This window comes from Mesocricetus auratus, unplaced genomic scaffold (genome assembly GCF_017639785.1).
Source record: "Mesocricetus auratus isolate SY011 unplaced genomic scaffold, BCM_Maur_2.0 Super-Scaffold_100009, whole genome shotgun sequence".
Classification (NCBI taxonomy): Eukaryota; Metazoa; Chordata; class Mammalia; order Rodentia; family Cricetidae; genus Mesocricetus; species Mesocricetus auratus.
This window is the reverse complement of record NW_024429193.1, coordinates 42518467-42536703: the sequence shown is the minus strand read 5'-3', so window position 1 is coordinate 42536703 and position 18237 is coordinate 42518467. Positions and strand designations below refer to the sequence as shown.

Genomic DNA, 18237 nt, shown 5'->3' with positions numbered 1-18237 from the left:
CAACCACATAGGTTCTGGAGATTTGTACTCTTTTCCTGCTTGGAAGAAAGCACCTTTCTTTGAAGATTCATCTTTTGGCCCATTTTTTTTTAGGATTTTTGAGGGAAAGTCACATGTTGCAGTCTAAGATGGCCAAGAAATTACTATGTAGCTGAAGATCACTAAAGTTCACTGCAATCTTCCTGCCTTTAATTCCTGAGTGTGGAGATTAAAGGTATTAGCTATATGCCAAGCTTATTCTAGTGTCCTTTAAAAATAATCTACCATTAAATGCAACTTCTTCATAATAAATACAGGTTTTGGGTGTTCTGTCCTACTCTATTGCTCTTGAGTGACATGTCTGTGAAGATGTGTAGCTATTTTAGGATCTGTGTCTATTTTAGTGTTTATGTCAACTGATAGCCTGTCAACTTAGTGTGTAGGACAAATCTTTCTTTAGAAGATATCAACCAAAACCACAGATTTTAAAGCCAGTTTGCTGTGAGAACACACAAAAACAACCTTATTACCTTATACTTTACTTATATTTCTACACATGGTGATAGTGAGTGATAACCAGGTGCTTTGTTACAAAGAGAAATATTTGGACTCTCTTTTTATGGCTGTTTGCTCTGACTGAACAACAACAAAATAATGCATGCATTTTATTCTTTTACCTGAGATTTATAGCTTAGTGACAAATAATTAGGGAACATGATGCTAAAATATATTCATTCATTCATAAACCCATATAAAAACATGCTGATTTCCATCAGGTGGTTGGAACTGCAATTTTTTAATTAAAAGGACACAAAATATATGCCTTCAAGGGTGCAGAGAAGTTGACAAACACAGAAGCATTTACAAATAACTGTGACTTACATTAACCAGGTAGGTATAGGAAATATAAGACCAAGATCAATATTTCTCTATAGGGTCAAAAGAAAAGAAAGTATTGGGTATGCTGTTAAAGAATATGGGAAATGTTTTGTATTATATATTTTTGGACTCAGCACATGTGGGTCAAATATACTTCTAAAATATGATCATTTTAACACAAATTTTCAAAGGAACTCAAATGAAAGAAAAAAAGATCTCTCTCCTACTCCCTTCAGTTGGCAGAATATTAAAAGTTGTGGAAATATTCAGGGATACATAAACCTAAAGTTGAAATTTTTTAGGGAAGCAGTCTACTAGTATTCTGTGAGAAGCAAGTAATTTCAAAGGGCATAAAGACATGAGATGTGTAGGACCTGAATATGACTTTGGCTGAGATAGGAACACATGAATAAGAAACTGAGAGCAAGTCAAAGAGTACAAATGAAAAAGTGAAAAATTCACATCCTGGTATCATTTGGAAAATATGCTTTGTGTAGCTAATTAGAAACTCAATTATTTTACACATGACACTCTTGATGCCAACTAGGGGAACATGACATCAGCAGTCACTGACAAGCACTCTAGCTGCAACCTTACTCAGAGACAAACATGAGCATGATGTTGATGAATTATAAAATCATTGTACACATAATAAAAAACATCCCTGGAACTGCTGGTATCTCTGAGGCCTTTAAAATTTACAGGTGCAAAGAAATAATATCTGTATGGTTAGGCAATCATTTCATAATTAACAAGATATATTTTCATAATTATCCTTGAACTACATTCTACTTATTAGGAATACTTACCAAAAATAAGATGGGGCTGCTAAAATCAGTAACATGTACTGATGAATGTTAATTCATTTTAGACACTACACTAAACATTTATTTCAGATGTCCAATTATCTCTTAATAACTCACAGGATAAATATGAGGCATGTACTTCAGTCATATAGGACACATAATGTAGTTGTGGTATTTGTTGATCATAGGACCTGCTTGGTGTCTTAGGGCTGTTAGATAGTAGAGCCAGAATGTTCTTCTAAGTTTGAAGGAAAATACACACTCTTCATCCCTAATCACAGTGCCATTTTCGACACATTACCACCACCATCATGTGATTCAGTAAGCAGAGCACCATAGAGCATAGAAGCATCTGGGTTAGCAATGATATTCTAGTGTGAATTTGCATTATCTATATGCAGTGTCTAAGTTAAGGAAGGTACCGATCCTACAGTAACATTCCCCATAGCAGAATAACTGTAGCCGGAAGAGCATGGCACACTTGGAATGTTCAAGTAGTCATAGAATTTAGGTTAATCATAAGATTTAATATTGAAAAGTCTTCAGTTCTAGGATAATATGACTAGAAAAAAACATAACTCTCTCTTAGATAAATCAGATAAAATATTTTTTATATTTTCATTTGACTATGGTTCATGGTTTTAAATTTATTTTGTGTCTAGTTACTCATCATTAAGATGGTTTTTGTGATATGAATTGACCATAAAAGTCTGTTTGATGTACTGCAATGTGAGTATTCATATGAGCATACAAAATGAAGTTTTCTCTAAGTGTATGATCTAAATGCTGTCTATACTTGATATTAGTGCAGACTAGCAACTCAGCATTTTCCATGATTGCAATGAGCTAGAGATTAATATTATCATTTGTATTATTATTTATTTATTATTTGTATTTTATGGAAAATTATATAAATTTAATATACTGTCTATATTATTTTATATTGATTTTTCTCTGGCATAATCTTTAGTAAAAAGTCAAAGACATATATGTTCAATGACATGAAAAAAACTCGAATTTAATTGAAGCAAAATTCCTTACTAAACTATGGTAAAAATAAATGAAAAATAATTTCATATATTTGAATAAATGAGTGATCATTACACATTTCAATTTTCATATAACTTGCAAAAAGTATCCCAAATGCATGCATTAAAACAATGTGAAAATATAGATGCTTATTTACATAATTAGCTAAATTTATTAAGTACCATTAAATATTCTTTAATTTTCCATCTTCATTATAGCTACTTTTAATTAACATTCGTCAGATCTTACATCACAAATTACATTCCCAATATGTTCTACAAATTGCAAACTACTTATCATTTTATGAAAGCAACCATTTAAATTAAGATACTAGTAACTATGAACTAAAATATGTGCATAAAGTATTTTATACTTTTTGCTACCTATTTTTCAACATAATTATAGTATTTAAACAATAATATTGAATGTAGCTTATTTTGGTAAAATAAAGAATATACACATTTAAAGAAATTTTATTTAATTCAAGGAAACCATAATGTGTTTATTCTAAAATAATTGTATTGACTAAGATGGAGTCATGATGTTGGTGCTAAAGAGATGGTATAGCAGCCAAGAGCACCTGATGCTTTGGCAGAAGACCTGGGTTCAGTTCCCACTAACCTTACAGAAGGTGGCAACTCTTTGTAGCTCTAGCTCCAGGGGATCCAATGGCAACACCCTCCTCTTTTCTTCATAGGCACATGAAAAGCACATGGCACACATATGATACGTACATTCAGTCAAAATTCTCATACACAAACATGTTTTTCAAGTATAACAATTTAATTGCAGCAGGTCAGTAACATTTCTGTAGTACAAATAATAACCAAAAATCATGCTTCCATAAATATTTTTGGTTGAAGTCACAACTTTCTAGAAATCACAGATTATTAACTTCATCAATATTTTAAAATAGAAAATGAATGGTCATTACAACTGTGCATTCTGATAGAATCTCTTAGCCAATGAAACAGGATATTGTAATTTTCCTGTGCTTTGGGAAGACAAACAGCTCCTTTGCATAATTCCTGCTCACTGTCCTTGAAATTGCCCACACTCAGACAAAAAGTTAAAAACTTCAGTTTAGATAAGGCAAACTCATGGGATTATATTAAATATGGTGAGTTAGAGGTCAAACAGCTAGGAACAGAAATGAAAATCATCAGGAAAATTTTTTTATTGCCCAGTTTCTGAAATTTGTAGTCTTAAAGATCCAGGAATGTGAAATAAGTATACCATTTTGTCAGCAGCCAAATTTTCATTTTTAATGAGGCTTGTTAACATCCATATTGAGGATGGTGACAAATCTTTAAGTAAAGTTAACAGGTTTAGATGACCTTGTCTTCACTAAGCTCCCTCTACAACTGCAAATGCAAATTCTATAGGAGAACCTTGTGCTTTCCTGAACCATGCATAAAAATCAAGAGAAGCCATAGGAATACAGGGTATGGAAGATGAGTCAAGAATGAAATCTAATCAATATGACGTGATACCATAATTATGTCAGTCATAGATCACAAGTAAAGAACTTCAGTATGCAATTCTAAGTGTGAAGAAACACTGAGGCTTGCTAGGTGGAAGCTAATACTGAAACAGCTGAGCTATAGAAACAAGAGCAAAGGATGAGTTGAGGATTGCATTACGTAAGCAAACCAGCAATGTGTATGAGTACACTGAGCCTAAAGCAAGGTCAGATAGATACATTACCATTGTGTAAAAACCAGGCTGGCTACAATAAGCTCTCATAGTACACCTGCTTATGTTTTACTTAGGTATAAAATACTAATGATTTAAAAATATGCATTTATCAGTATAAATTTACGGACATGATCATTCCCTTCCAGTAAGTCAATTGTATATGAACTAATTGAGCTTGCTTATCATTGTCAGCAGACCAGGCAAAAGAAAGAGGGCTGAATCTCAACCTGAGTTCAAAGCCTGAAAGCACAACACACAACAACACTGGTGACCTCTAAGCTGTGCTTCTCAGAGGCTCACTCACTTTAAAAACAAAAGCTCAGACATCAGTTCTGTATGACACCGAATTTTGTAAGCATCAATAGCTGTTTGGGAAATCCTGGGGTAGTAAATATCTAATGATATGTAAAAATATCAAGCATCTTTAGTCTTTGTGCATAGTGATAAGAATATTTTAATCACCTAAATCGTGAAGCATATACTATCGTAAGTGAAAGCAGCTGGACCTTTTCATTAACAGCCAGCTTTTGTTCCAAAAGAACAGAAATGTTCCTGTGTGTCAATTGGAATTGTAACTTCCTAGGGTGAGAGTGGCGTGTCTAAATTGTGGTGATTGCTATTAACACTACAAAAGCAAATGTGTATTGCCATGTTCATTTGTGTACTTACACAAATCAGGCTATTTAAACAAACCTCGGGTGTATGGAAGAAATCAGTTTGTTCCAAGCATTTCAATAGTGACCAAAGGTAATGAGTGTGATGAGAATAACCAGGATGTATAAAACTTTAAAGCATTTTAACAGAAAAACTGTCAAATCCATGAATCTTCTTCACAGAAACAGATACTTTAATGATATTGATACCTAATGGAAGATTACAGAAAAGAGAGAAATGTAACTTTTGAGTGGTCCACCGGAAAACAGGATTAGGGAAACTAACAGAGGATGAATGCATCAAGGGCATGCTTATGATTGGAAATATCCAATGGCCAAGGACTCAATTGCATAGTATTGAATTTTGCTAACATGGAAAGTATTCAAGTTGAAAATTAATGTATTAGAGATGTCACAAAGAGCATGTAGTATAATATGAAATCTTTACTGGACAGCCTTTTAGCCACAGTCTGATAGAAATTTCTCCTCATCATTTGGGAACAGTAGCTGGATCCTATAATGTTTCTCCATGACTCTTTGAGTATAGGAGTGTCCTGAAATTCAGTTGCAGGTGAAAATCAGGAGCCTGTAAAAGGCGCAATTACATGTGCCCTCCAAGCCTATTAACTAGATGACATTTTGGTGAAATGTGGTCAAGATATCTTTATTATCGAAGGCAAAAGTGATTGAACTATAGCCAAACCACTCTTCAAAGCACAGAGTTCCTAAGGTGCATCCCTTTACTGGCTGGTTAGGTATTAGAAATTGTGCTCTGGACTATGCAAAGCTTGAGCACTGCTCCTATTAAACAACTTTATTAGGGTTTTTCTAAGTCAAAGAACAGCTAGGTAAGAACAATAACACTTGCCTATAAGATAGGTACAGTGCCCAGCATATCGTATGCTTCATCCCATTTCATTTGTACAACCAGTCTATGAGGTTAACCTCTACATACTGCTTTTGTTGCTTTATCAGAGGATGGAGAACCAAGGTACTTTGTTCTCTAAAATCACAGACTATTAGAAACTTTGCCTTTTGAATCCAGATCAGTAAAAATGGAATAGCCCACTTTTGCCTGGAGGATTTGAGTCACTTTGACACCAAGAAGCAGCCTCAATTTTCAATCCAGGTGCAAAGCTTCAGATAAGGGTTTTTCAGACACACAATTCAACATTTATCTTAACTTTGTAGTTGCCAAGGAAACAGAATCCCGCGTCCACTTTGCAACCCAGACCTGATGTTAAATGCTTCTCATAGAGCATTGCTCATTTTGAACACTATCAAGGTTCAGTTTGAACCATTGTCTAAACACATAATTTCCACTGCCATGTTTTCAGCCTTGTTTCTTCTTTTCTTTGGGAATAGACTTTCTGGTACCACTGTGTGCAATAACAGCTAATGAAATAAATTCATAACACTTAACTTAGATCCCATCTTATACCTCATCTTTTTTCTCTTAATTCCTACACAAGCACTGCCATGGCTACCTAACTGCTCTCTCAGCTATCATGTTTGTGCTTTAGTTTTGCTTCAATATTTACATTGTTACTTCTAACTGACCTTTGTCTAGCAAATTTACCTGGTATCATTCCTTGAATTAGTCATTTTTGTGTAGTAGTGATATATGCAAGGCAATAACCTACAACTCACAGTTCCAGAGAATCCAGTCCAAGAACAATGTGTACATAGCCCTTACCAATGTGTACACTGGTGCAAGACAGCAATGGTTGAAACCCTTGATGGAACAAATTTATTCACACCATGACTCGAAGTATTAAAGAGACAGGATGGACCAGGTCCTCGCAGGATCCTCTTCCAGGGTATGCTATGCAAGCCTTTAGAGCTGAGTTTGTATCACCAGAATCCATGTAAAGAGTGGCAGAGGCAATAGTGTGTCTCTGCAAATGCAGCATTTCTGCCTGTATCAACACATAAAGAAGAAACAGGATAATGCTGGGACATCATAGGATACCTAACTCTAGATGCAGACAATGGTAAACAAGATACATTGTCTCAACAAGGTAGCAGGTGAAAATAGATACTTGAAGTTATTCTCTGACCATTTCACTAATGCTTTAGCACATCCACCCTTGAATATGCCCACACATATGTACAAAGATAAAATCAAAAACAAATATGTTAGTATTATGATGCTCAGCAGAGTAAGTTGATGACGTAAAATAAGGGTTAATATGTTTACTGCACTGGTATCCTTAAAAGAAATTGAAACAGTTCTACAAATGCTTTTCTATCAACAGCAAACAATGCACAGTTAAGCTGTAAAATTTGAACATTAAAAAGTAGTAAGAATAAGATGTAAAAAAGTGAAAGCAACTTATAAAAAGGCAACCTTTGTGAAAACTTTCCCATATTATTCATTGTTTGCTTTATTTCTCTATGTCACTATCATGATGTGTGGAGATATTTTGTTTATGATCTAACAAAGAAAGCTTGCCTGAAGATCAGAATGCAAATAGTTAGCCATACAGGTCAGGCAGTGGTGGTACACGCCTTTAATCCCAGCACTGAGGAGACAGAGGCAGACAGATCTCTGTTAGTTCAAGGCTATCCTGGGCTACATGAAATTGATCTAGTCTAAAGGAAAAACAGCTCACACAAAGGTGATCCCAGCATCTGGAGTGACATGACTTTAATCCCAGCACTAAGAAGATGGAAACAGGAGTGATAAAGCTAAACAGAGAGAGGAATATAAAGCTAGAGAAGACAGGAGCTCATGGCAGTTTGAGGCAGAAGTCTGAAGCAGCCATTTTGAGGATGCAGTCTGAGGAGGTAGTCTGAGGACAGTATCACCTTTTTGATCTGAGCATTGGTAGAGGTAGAATTCTCTAGTTGCTGTCTGCTCTGCTACTGTGATCTTCCAGCATTAACTACTATATCTGATTCTGAGTTTTTAATTATTAAGACTGATTAGAGGCCCGGGCAGTGGTGGCACCTACCTTTAATCCCAGCACTTGGGAGGCAGAGGCAGGCGGATCTCTGTGAGTTCAAGACCAGCCTGGTATACAAGAGCTAGTTCCAGGAGAGCCTCCAAAGCCACAGAGAGACCCTGTCTCAGAAAAATAAAAGACTGATTATAATTTGTGCTACAGTGCTGTTATATGAGGATTCACAAAAGAGATTTATTTTTAAGTCAGGTTACTTGGAAATACAAGAAGAAATTTAAAGGCAAGCTCACACAGTTGCATCTGTATAGTGCTGTGGTAGCTGACTAGCTCAAACTCGTTTGATGAACTTCTGCAAAACTCCACAACTCTCATGACACTTCCAAGAATAGCATGTCTAACTCACTCAATGTTCAGGCTTTTAGAAGTTCATAAGGAACTCTGTTTACCTACCCAGAGCTTTCAAATCAAAAGGCAAACTTAACCTTACATATTGATGAAGGGACAGTAATGACAGACTCTATAGCAGAAGCCAATACACAAAACCAACTCAGCAGAGCTCCTGCTATTTATGCAAATTTGATAAATGCAGCTACAAATGTAATTCCCTTTCTTATTTTGATGTTTGGGTTTGTTTACTACCATCTGACTTTTAAGTTCCTACAAAACACACATTTCACATCTCCATGAGGGAGATAAGCTTTATGGAACAACTTGTAACAACTTTTCAGAAAATTGCACACTTGAAGATCCAATTTTGTTCTTTCACGCTTGCCCTGAAATAGTCCTCTTTCTGATCACCAGGCAATTTCCCAAACTCTTTGAGATTTCTCTTTCTAAACAATTTTTGAGATGCTTTTGGCAATAATTTAACACTTGAATCTGCCCTGGTGAGTTGGGTGAATTAGGAAAATTTCAAATTAGAATCCAATGAAAATGAGGCAGAGATTAAACCTTACCAGAGAGCCAGTGTCTCCCTGGTGAGTCTGTTGTGTTATTTAAGGATAAATTTACAAAGAGAAACTGATTGCTTCTAATATGTTCTGTGCTCAGGTGAGAGAAATGCAATAGCTGGACTTCAGCACTTTCACAAAGGATTCTGACTATTTTTGCAAAGAAAAATTTAAATCTGGCACAGATTATAATATTGTTATTAAGTTTGCTCTTGTCAGCAAGACATATTTCTATGAACATATCTTCTAGAATGCAACTACACGTTCTAATTCTGGTTTTGCACATCTTTGCTGTATGAGCTTAGTTATGGTGATTGTCTCTTGGTGCTTTGTTTCTTACTGATAATTTAGTTATATTAGCAATCACCCTCCAAAGGAGTTGCATATGCAAAGTCCATAGAATTATACACAGAAGGATTAAACTGGAAACCCCTAAAGGAAAGCTTTTGTAATGGGTGTGTTTCCTGCAGTTTCCAGAATAATGTCCTTAGACACAACACATACTAAAAACCTGAATATTTTGCACACCCAAAGTTAAAATTTCAAACACATTAAAAAGATAAGTCTCTATATTTGCCATTTTCTATACATTTGGAGGCCTTTGATTTCTTATTTCACATAGGATAAAATAAAATAAAAAAGATACCTATGTTCTTCCTTCCTCCACGATGGGCTAAATAAAGACACAACTTATCGAGTTTTCCCTGGAGTGCCTATGATAAAACTTGATTTATAGCTTATTACATTCCTGGCCCTGTGGTGAGTACATTTTTTTTTTTTTTGGTTTTTACGAGACAGGGTTTCTCTGTATTGTTTTGGAGGCTGTCGGTCCAGCCCGGCCTCGAACTCACGGAGATCTGCCTGCCTCTGCCTCCCGAGTGCTGGGATTAAAGGCGTGCACCACCACCGCCCAGCGGTGAGTACATTTATACAACAGTTTATTTTACCGTCATAAATACCAAAAGAGTTGGAGGCTCACTGTCATCAAGGGCTACACCTGGGGAAACTGTGTCTGGAGAGATTTAACAGTGGCAACACAGAGTGAAGAAGTGTGCCACTCTGGTATGGAAGGGACTTAATTCACCTGAATGCCTTAATCTCCCGAATGAAGAATTTAAGACCCAGAGCCAGTGACCACCAAGGGTCTCTCTGTTGTACCATTCTGTCTTCCTTTTCCTTCTAGCTTAATTCTGGATTCATAATTTCCCTACTTCTTCAATTATGTTTACAATGTCTTAATATTTTTCTTAAAGTCCAGAATATATTTCTCGCTCACACACCCATTTTCTTTTCCTTTGAAGAAGTAGCAGCAGATGACAGAGGAGGATCTCCTGAACTTATAGAGCATCAGTCAGCTTCACAGAGGAAGGCAAAGATGAGAAGACAAAAATCCCTGCTCCAAAGAACAACACTAATGTTTTCTGTCTAAAGTCAGTCTTTCCTTACTGAGTTGTTCTAAAACAATACTAAAAGTTCAAGGCAGGAAGAGCAGTGGGCGACTTCTAGATGCAAAGTATTGCCTCTGACTGCTTGTGAAGACACAGCTTTCCAGGAGCTAAGTGTGGCCTCTAGTTGGTTGTTAAGGATGATTTTTAGCAACAAAGTGTGACCTCTGGTTTTCAAGGGCAAATATGAATGAGACCTTGATCATTAAACACATTTTATTTCCAATTTATCATACTTTTTATTCAATATTTTAACATACACATTTAAAATTTATATGATATTGTGATAGACATATAGAAGATAATGTATTTTTGTTTGTTTTTAAATAATAGACCATTTCTATGACTTACACTTCCTTCCACATTTGCTGTGGTAGAGGAAACTTGACAGGTCAAAGGCAGGAGTTAGAGTTACATTTACATGTAGTTATGGCTTTAGGAAACTTGGGGATTATCAACAGAAAATGGAACAAGACTTACTGGTAGGTTTTGTATTGAAAGACAATTGCATGCATTCTAAATCTGTAAACTGGAAGAAGAAAAAAATTCACTTGTAAGTAATATTTGATTCTTTGACTGTTATAAAGACATCTTACACATCACCAATCCAAAATCCCATGTAAAGTGGAACACTTTAATATTTTATGTTGGTTTGGCTTTGCCATATTAGACTTTGCCGTTAGTCGACTCTAAAAGTGATCTCTCTTTAAAACAAAATGATAAAGTCCTGATTTATCTTCATAGTCAATAATATCTTATTCAGAATGAACTATATGCCTGACCCTTTCCTTTACACTGAAAATTCCCCAAGAATTGAAAGAAATGTGATTGTACCTCTGCCCTCATGGAGCTTGATTTATGGAGAAACAAACTGACAATAAACAATTAGAAAAATACTACCTAATACTTAACTAGCCCCTGTGGAGAGAGGGAATGGCAAAAGACTGAAGCAAACAAGCAGGTGGAATGAGAAGATAGTATGGCAGTAAAGACCTGAACTTAAAACCAAAAACCAAAAAAAGCAAGTGCGATAGTAATAGGAAAAATGCATCATAGCAGACATAAAAGGGAAAAGACCACAAAGGTAGACCTTATATCTCTGTGGATCAGCCAGGGAGCAATCAAAGGAAAGCTCGTGAGAAGTAAGAGGTCAGTTAAGAGTTGTAAGAAATTGTGTTAAATATAATTTTCTAATTCAAGCTATTTACTGTTAATCCAGTGTAAATCTACTAGTTTTTTAGCAAAACTACACAATCCAAATTATGACTTAATGTGATTATTTTGATTAGGAATTTATAAATGAACTATGTGGTTTCAGGTCATAGTTGATCTTATAATAATCAAGTGATTATGTTGAATTCTAGTTATGTTTGGAAGGTAGAAACTAGGTTAGCAATAAAACTGTCAAGAAATATAGAGGGAAATAGTTATAGCTGAAAATGAAAAAATAATTTATGTCTTTTAAGGAAATTTAATGCATATATCTAACACATCCTTGTCACTCTCATTTCCTCACCTTCTCTTCAGGAAACACCTTCCCTTCCCCCACTAAGTCCTCATCCCAATTTCATATTTTTTTCTTTTGGGACTCACTGGGTTTAAGCAGGGCTGTGTTCATGGGCAGGAGTGGGGAACTATCTATTGAAGCATAAATAATTCATCATTGATTATACAACTGTGGAATGTAAGTTCCCAGACATGCCTGACAACTGAAAAGGGAAGGTTTGTAGATATAATGTATAAGTATGGCATTGTTGTTTATTTGGGCAATTTTTGTTTTGTTCCTTTAGTTTTGTTTGCTCACGGTCAGGAAGCTATATGAAGAGCTCATTTATAACATGCTCAATTAAATATGCCTATTAAACATCGAAAGTGGAGATGTCAAGTAGATAATTGGAAATGCACATCTGAATTGATAGGCAAGGTCTTTGAGGAAGAAATGAATTTGGGAGTCATTAGCATATAGATGAAGAAGAATCAGCAAAGGCAATATAAAGAGAGGTCAGGAAGTTGGAAGAAAGCTAGGTGAATTGTGTTCTGGAAGCCAAGCATCCCAAAAGAAGGTAATATTGATGAAGGTAAAGAAAGTTGAAGTCTGAGAATCAACTGCTACACTTAGCAAAGTTGGATCAGAAGCTTGAAAAGAGTAGTATTGGTGCTGCATTGCATTGGTGCTACAAGAGGAAAATGCCAACAATTTGTCTGATTAGGGAGACAGAAGTTGAAGATGATGAATGGAAACACTTATCTCAAGGGGATACACTAATAAAGATAAGAGATAAGATAATTACTTGAGAAAAACGAGGCTCAAGAATTTTTAAAAGTTTTCATGAAGTAGTGCAGTGGTAGAGCTCTCGTCTGTCTTGAATGGGCCCTATTTTCAGGCCCTGCACTGAAGAAGAAGTTCATACATAAATTAAGAGACATAAAATGGTCCTTGTCTGCCTCTAGTAATGAGCCATTAATGAAAAATAAATTACTGACATTGGAAAAAGAGGAAATAATCAAAATAGTTTTCTTTGAACAAGAGGAAAGCAATGAGATCTGCAGTAGTTACCCAAACACCGAACCAATACAAGACCATCAACATTGTTCAGGAACTTGTAAGAAATAAAAATTGTTTTGTTCTTGCTACAACTAATTCATACTCTTCTATTGGCACCTAGGAATCTGGACTTTATCAAATGGCTGAGAAATTATGACAATAAACTGAAAGGTATTGAATGACTTTATGAATAAGGGGAAAGTTAGGTTAATGTAGGAGCACAGAAACATATCTTTGACAGAAGGAAAAAATGTTGATTGAGTATATGGAAAAAGATGATGCAGCTATGGACAAAAAATACATAACTACTACAGGTTATCAGATTTGGAAGAATCACATCATTTAGTCCTTCTCTTCTACTTTGTTAATAGATGTTATGAATATATCTGCAGTGGAACTTGATGGCCCTCAGGAAGGTTGTATACTTTTCTTCACCAACAGTGACTGAAATGCGTGGCACTGTGTCCTAAAGGCTCTACTCAGATTGTCTGCAAAGTTGTGCATTGATTCTTTAAATGGCATTGTCCATTCAGCTGCTCTTTTCAGCTGCCCTTTTCAGTCATTCTCAATGTTATCATTTCATACCAAGTAAAAGTTTCCATATACTGAGTGTGACATGTTAGAGACACTGTCAAATGCATTCTTTATTCCAGTCTTTTGGATAGCCATTCCACACAGCCCTTCCACATTTTATAGATGAGAATACGTAAATTTAGAGATACTGTTAATGTCGGCTCACTAGCAAGGGTGCATTCTAGAGAAAGTTCACCTATGCCTCTCTAGCATTGTATAGTAGATAAAGTTTAGACATATTTGGATGGCTCTGAAGCCTTGGATCTGGCCTCAGTTTCTGTTTCTAGATGCAGTTCTGGCTATTTATTCTATTACCACTAACAAAGTGCTATGGAAATTCTAAAACCATGGGGTTTCCTCTTTTGAAAACAAATTGCTTACTTCTACACATAAAAATCCCAGTGTCCCTGTGGAAACTAGAGCTAACTTTTAAAATGGAAATAACTTTAATAGGTTATGAGAGTACTGCAAACTATATAGATCTTTGCAAATTGAAGTTATTTTTATTTCTTAAAATTAATACTTATTATAATTTGAGATTTTCTACTTCCTTATGGCACTTAAACCTCTTGTAATAATGACACATTTTAGTGATTATGCTGTTCCTAAACATGACTAAATCATAAACTTGGACTATTGTTCTTTTTCAGTAGGTGGGTTGGGTTCACTTGTTTTCATCTCTGAGAAATTGAAAGCAACATTCCATTTGTGTTTCTTTTCTTAATTTTCCCTTTCTTTGTCATTTGTAAATAAGAGCCATTCTTCTCTGACATTCAATTCTATATTCTTCAAAAGATGATATTAAATTTGTTAAACTGATAGTTCATTAATGAGTACAATTACCATCTGCCACATTGCCTCTTAAATTAGCCCATAATTGCATGTATACTAATTTTCAATTGTGGATATTAAGCTTTTCTATAGACATCCTCTCCTTTATTAAAACTGGTTGAGTTCCAGGTGTGTTTTCAAAACATTAGGTTTCTAGAGCGATTTTGTATTCATGCATTATACGGCTGTAACACTAATGTAACAGGTCACATTGCTTCCCTTTACTATTATTCCTTGTTGCTTCATACATAGACTGATTAGCTTAATCCCTATTGATCTCTCAGATGGCATGGCTTTTTTTTTTTTTTTGGTTTTTTTCGAGACAGGGTTTCCCTGTAGCTTTGGAGGCTGTCCTGGAACTCACTTTGTAGACCAGGCTGGCCTCGAACTTACAGAGATCCGCCTGCCTCTGCCTCCTGAGTGCTGGGATTAAAGGCGTGCGCCACCAACGCCCGGCTATGGCATTGCTTTTGAAGGACAAAAAGAAATAGTATCTGGTTTTCTGAGTTTGACTTTTAAAACACAAAGACAAAATGAAATTATTTGGATGCATTTTGAGGAGAAATGAATATGGTATAGACTGCAAGATAATGGATTCAAGGAACATTTGGAGGTTCTTGGCATCTACCCCACTTTAAAGTTCCTTAAAATTAAAGCATACACACGCTGTAAATATCTTTCAACTTCATAAAATATTTTATTTGTTCTGTTAACACTGTCAAAATACACACACATATCTATATCTAGATATATAGATAGATCAATATAGATATAGATATTTGACTAAAAATCTATATACAAACAATAGAATTAGCCCAAGGAATAACAATGATGTTATTCTTTCTATGATTCAGTTCTTCCCATTTAATCTTAATTCACCCATATTTCCCCTGATGCATTTTTCATTTTATTTTAAAATGTATAAACAGATAAAAAATAATACAGTGACTTCTAACTTGTTCCATCCAGAACCCAACATTTAAATGTAGCCTGTCGTATCTGCAGATAGAATGGAACGAAACTCCACGTAATATTTGAATTTCAGAACTGGAAAGGGCCTCAGCCTGAAACTTACCCCCTGTGTTTTATAGGAAAAGACTAAAATCAAGGAAAATTATGACACCAGCTAGGTTCGCTGCTGGTAAGCAGGGAACAACAACCAAACTCTCACAGTTCCTGTACCCACTTTTAATAGATCACACATTCTTACTGGTCGCAGTTTTCAACACTGTTTCCGGGATACCTCACAACGTGAAAGTAGAGTTAACTAGGTCTGATGAAGGACTGAAAATCTTCCAAAGGAGATTTGGAAAGCATGAACTCTGGAAGGCAAAACTAGAAACAAGGAATTTTTGCAACACAAGTTTTTCTTCAAGGCGGGCTCTTCTGTCTGTTCGGGTGTAAGGTACCTAGAGGCAACATTCACACAGGCAGTAGCTGTTAATCTTTGGCTGTGGTTTTAAAGTGATGACATTAGTTTTAGGTTGCTGTTTGAACAAGTGATCTCCTGTTCGCACTGCTTGATCATCTTGGAAATTACTCACAGACTGTTTTCCTGCCCTTCTGAAGGCACTTTGGTCTTGCCTAGAAAAATCTGTATAAATTAAGTTTGGCATTTGGAATGTGCACTTTGGCAGAACCCCATTTAGAGGCTTTTGACTTTGCTATATATGATGAAGAGAAACTGATTATACAGAAAACCCAGAGGAGACGACTCTGTTCACGATAAAAGCACAGTGGGACTGGAAAAGCTCCCCATCGGCTGTCCTCCAACCTCTGCTGTGAGCATTACCAACCAAGCCCTGGCAAGTTACTTTGTTTGTCCAGCTAAGTGTCCTGGAAGGAAGGAGAAGGGAAGCAAGGCACTTGCCATGAGGGTGGGGCAAGGAGGTTTCCAGATCTGCCTGGTGATTAGAGCTGGGCTGTTGATCTCTTTTCATGCTGTAGATGTGGCTGGCTGCAGTCACGCCTCCCGCTGCCAGCCGGGCTCCGGGATCCTAATCAGTCACTATGAAAACTCATTAGCTCCACAGCAATGAGTGCTCCACTGCTGAAGCTTGGCGCTGTGCTCAGTACCATGGCAATGATCTCAAACTGGATGTCCCAAACTCTCCCATCCCTGGTAGGACTGAACACCACAAGGCTGTCGGCTCCAGATACATTAGTAAGTCTCTCTGTTGGGTTTGGCCATCTTGGGACACTGAGTGTATTAAAACAGTGGGCATTGTAAATTTCAAAGGCTGGGAGTCTGCTGCTCTCTTTATTGGTGGACTTCAAAGGTAGAAAATCTGTGTGATAACTTTATTCATGGATATTTATGAAGACTTTAAAATTACACCAAGAAACGAAGGCAAGGCAACTGCTTGGTAATTAGCTATAAAAAGGAGGGATGGTCTCATTAAATACTTAAGAATTATATGTATTTACTAAATTCACTTGAGATTTTGAAGGATTTCAGTATGCTTTATTTCTGACTATTGTATTCCGTGTAATATCTGAGAGCTTTGTAATTTTTCCTACAGAATAGACTATAGAGAATATTCTTCCTAATCTGTTTTTTCCACAGCAGGCTCTTCTTTTGGAATGCAATGCCTTTGGCAGTTTGTAATTAATTCAGTCAGAAAAGCCAACACCGTTTAAGCATAAATGAATTATAAAATGACCTCAGCAATTTAAAACCTGCCAAAAAGATATTTAAAACAACGAAGGAGCGTGAGCCACAGAAAACATACCTCATAAAAACTTCTTCCTGTGTTATTTAATATTTTAAACAGACTTTTCATGGCATAAATCTGTCTTTTATAGTCTTTATCCATATAAAATTAGTAAGTACTGATTTTCCATATTTTAGTAACGTCTTCTCTGGTATTTTGAAATTTTTTGTGGTTGTCCACAGCCATAAATATGTTAAGAATAAATATAAATTACCAGTTTTTCAAATGAAAATGTAAAATTTAAAATAAAAGACGTATTCTAAAAAAATGTCCTCGTATCAAATAAGACATCCAGAAAAATATATATAATTTATTTGAAGTTTGTATCTTGTACATCATCCTAGTGGAACATGCAGAGAAAAGAAAACCTCCATTTTAGTAATTGTTTGCAGTTTCTAATAATAACTTATCAATCGATGTACAATTAACCATGTAGTGACTGAATTAATTACATAATTTGCCAATTTCTCCCAGTATGAAGGCACGAGTGAAGTACATAAGAATTAGATTTGACCTGCCTTTCCCATCTTACTTTCCTAGAGTCCCTCACAGTACCTTAATGTCTTCTGTGTGAAGTGTCTCTTTATAACTTGCATAGCAAGGCCTGGCAGCAGAGTTGATTTACAGTCCTATAGACAGTACAATGTGTAATTACTGCATTTATACACAAAAAAAACTTTGAGTTATTTAATACTTACTGAAGCAACTGTTTCCAAGTTCCAGGGATTTTTATTTTAAAAACAAATTGTTGAATTAACACTTTTAGAAAGATTATTCTTAACAAACAACAGGCTAAAATCAAATTTGGCAAAATAACTACATGATGTATACTCTTTTATATATATAGGTACCAACTTATATGCTTTCTACTGTTATTAAATGAACAGAACCAAATTTCCAAGAGTCACACTTTTCTCTTTAAGGATTTCAAGTATGTTTTCAGTTCAAAGTGAATGATGACTTGTTGATAATTTGTCAATCAGAATATGAAGCACTGTTATAGATAAAGATATACCCCAATACGTCACTTCTCACCTTAGTTGCTCATCCTTGACAAACACAAACAAACTTAGAAAAATTTAGAGAATGCTGGAGATCTCATTATGGTTCAAAATCACACATCAGTAAATGATATTCTTATATTTCCTGAAATGAAGAAATATTAGATTCCAAAAAATTTATTTTATCCCATTTGATTCTTCAAAGAGAACTAGTGTCTATTACCTAAT

General features: G+C 35.5%; 1 protein-coding gene across 2 annotated transcripts in view; it reads left to right on the top strand.

The window, feature by feature from the left end:
• The window catches only part of Olfm3 (olfactomedin 3), a 212573-nt gene that overhangs the window by 153309 nt on the left and 41027 nt on the right, over window positions 1–18237 (top strand). Inside the window, exon 1 of one of the 2 annotated variants that reach the window (XM_040752000.1) lies at window positions 16268–16458. The exons of the other annotated variant lie outside the window; for it this stretch is intronic. Coding sequence (XP_040607934.1) covers window positions 16330–16458 — 129 coding nt within the window. The 5' untranslated portion in view covers window positions 16268–16329. Of the gene's footprint in view, window positions 1–16267; window positions 16459–18237 lie in introns of those variants that run through there. 2 annotated transcript variants of the gene reach the window in all.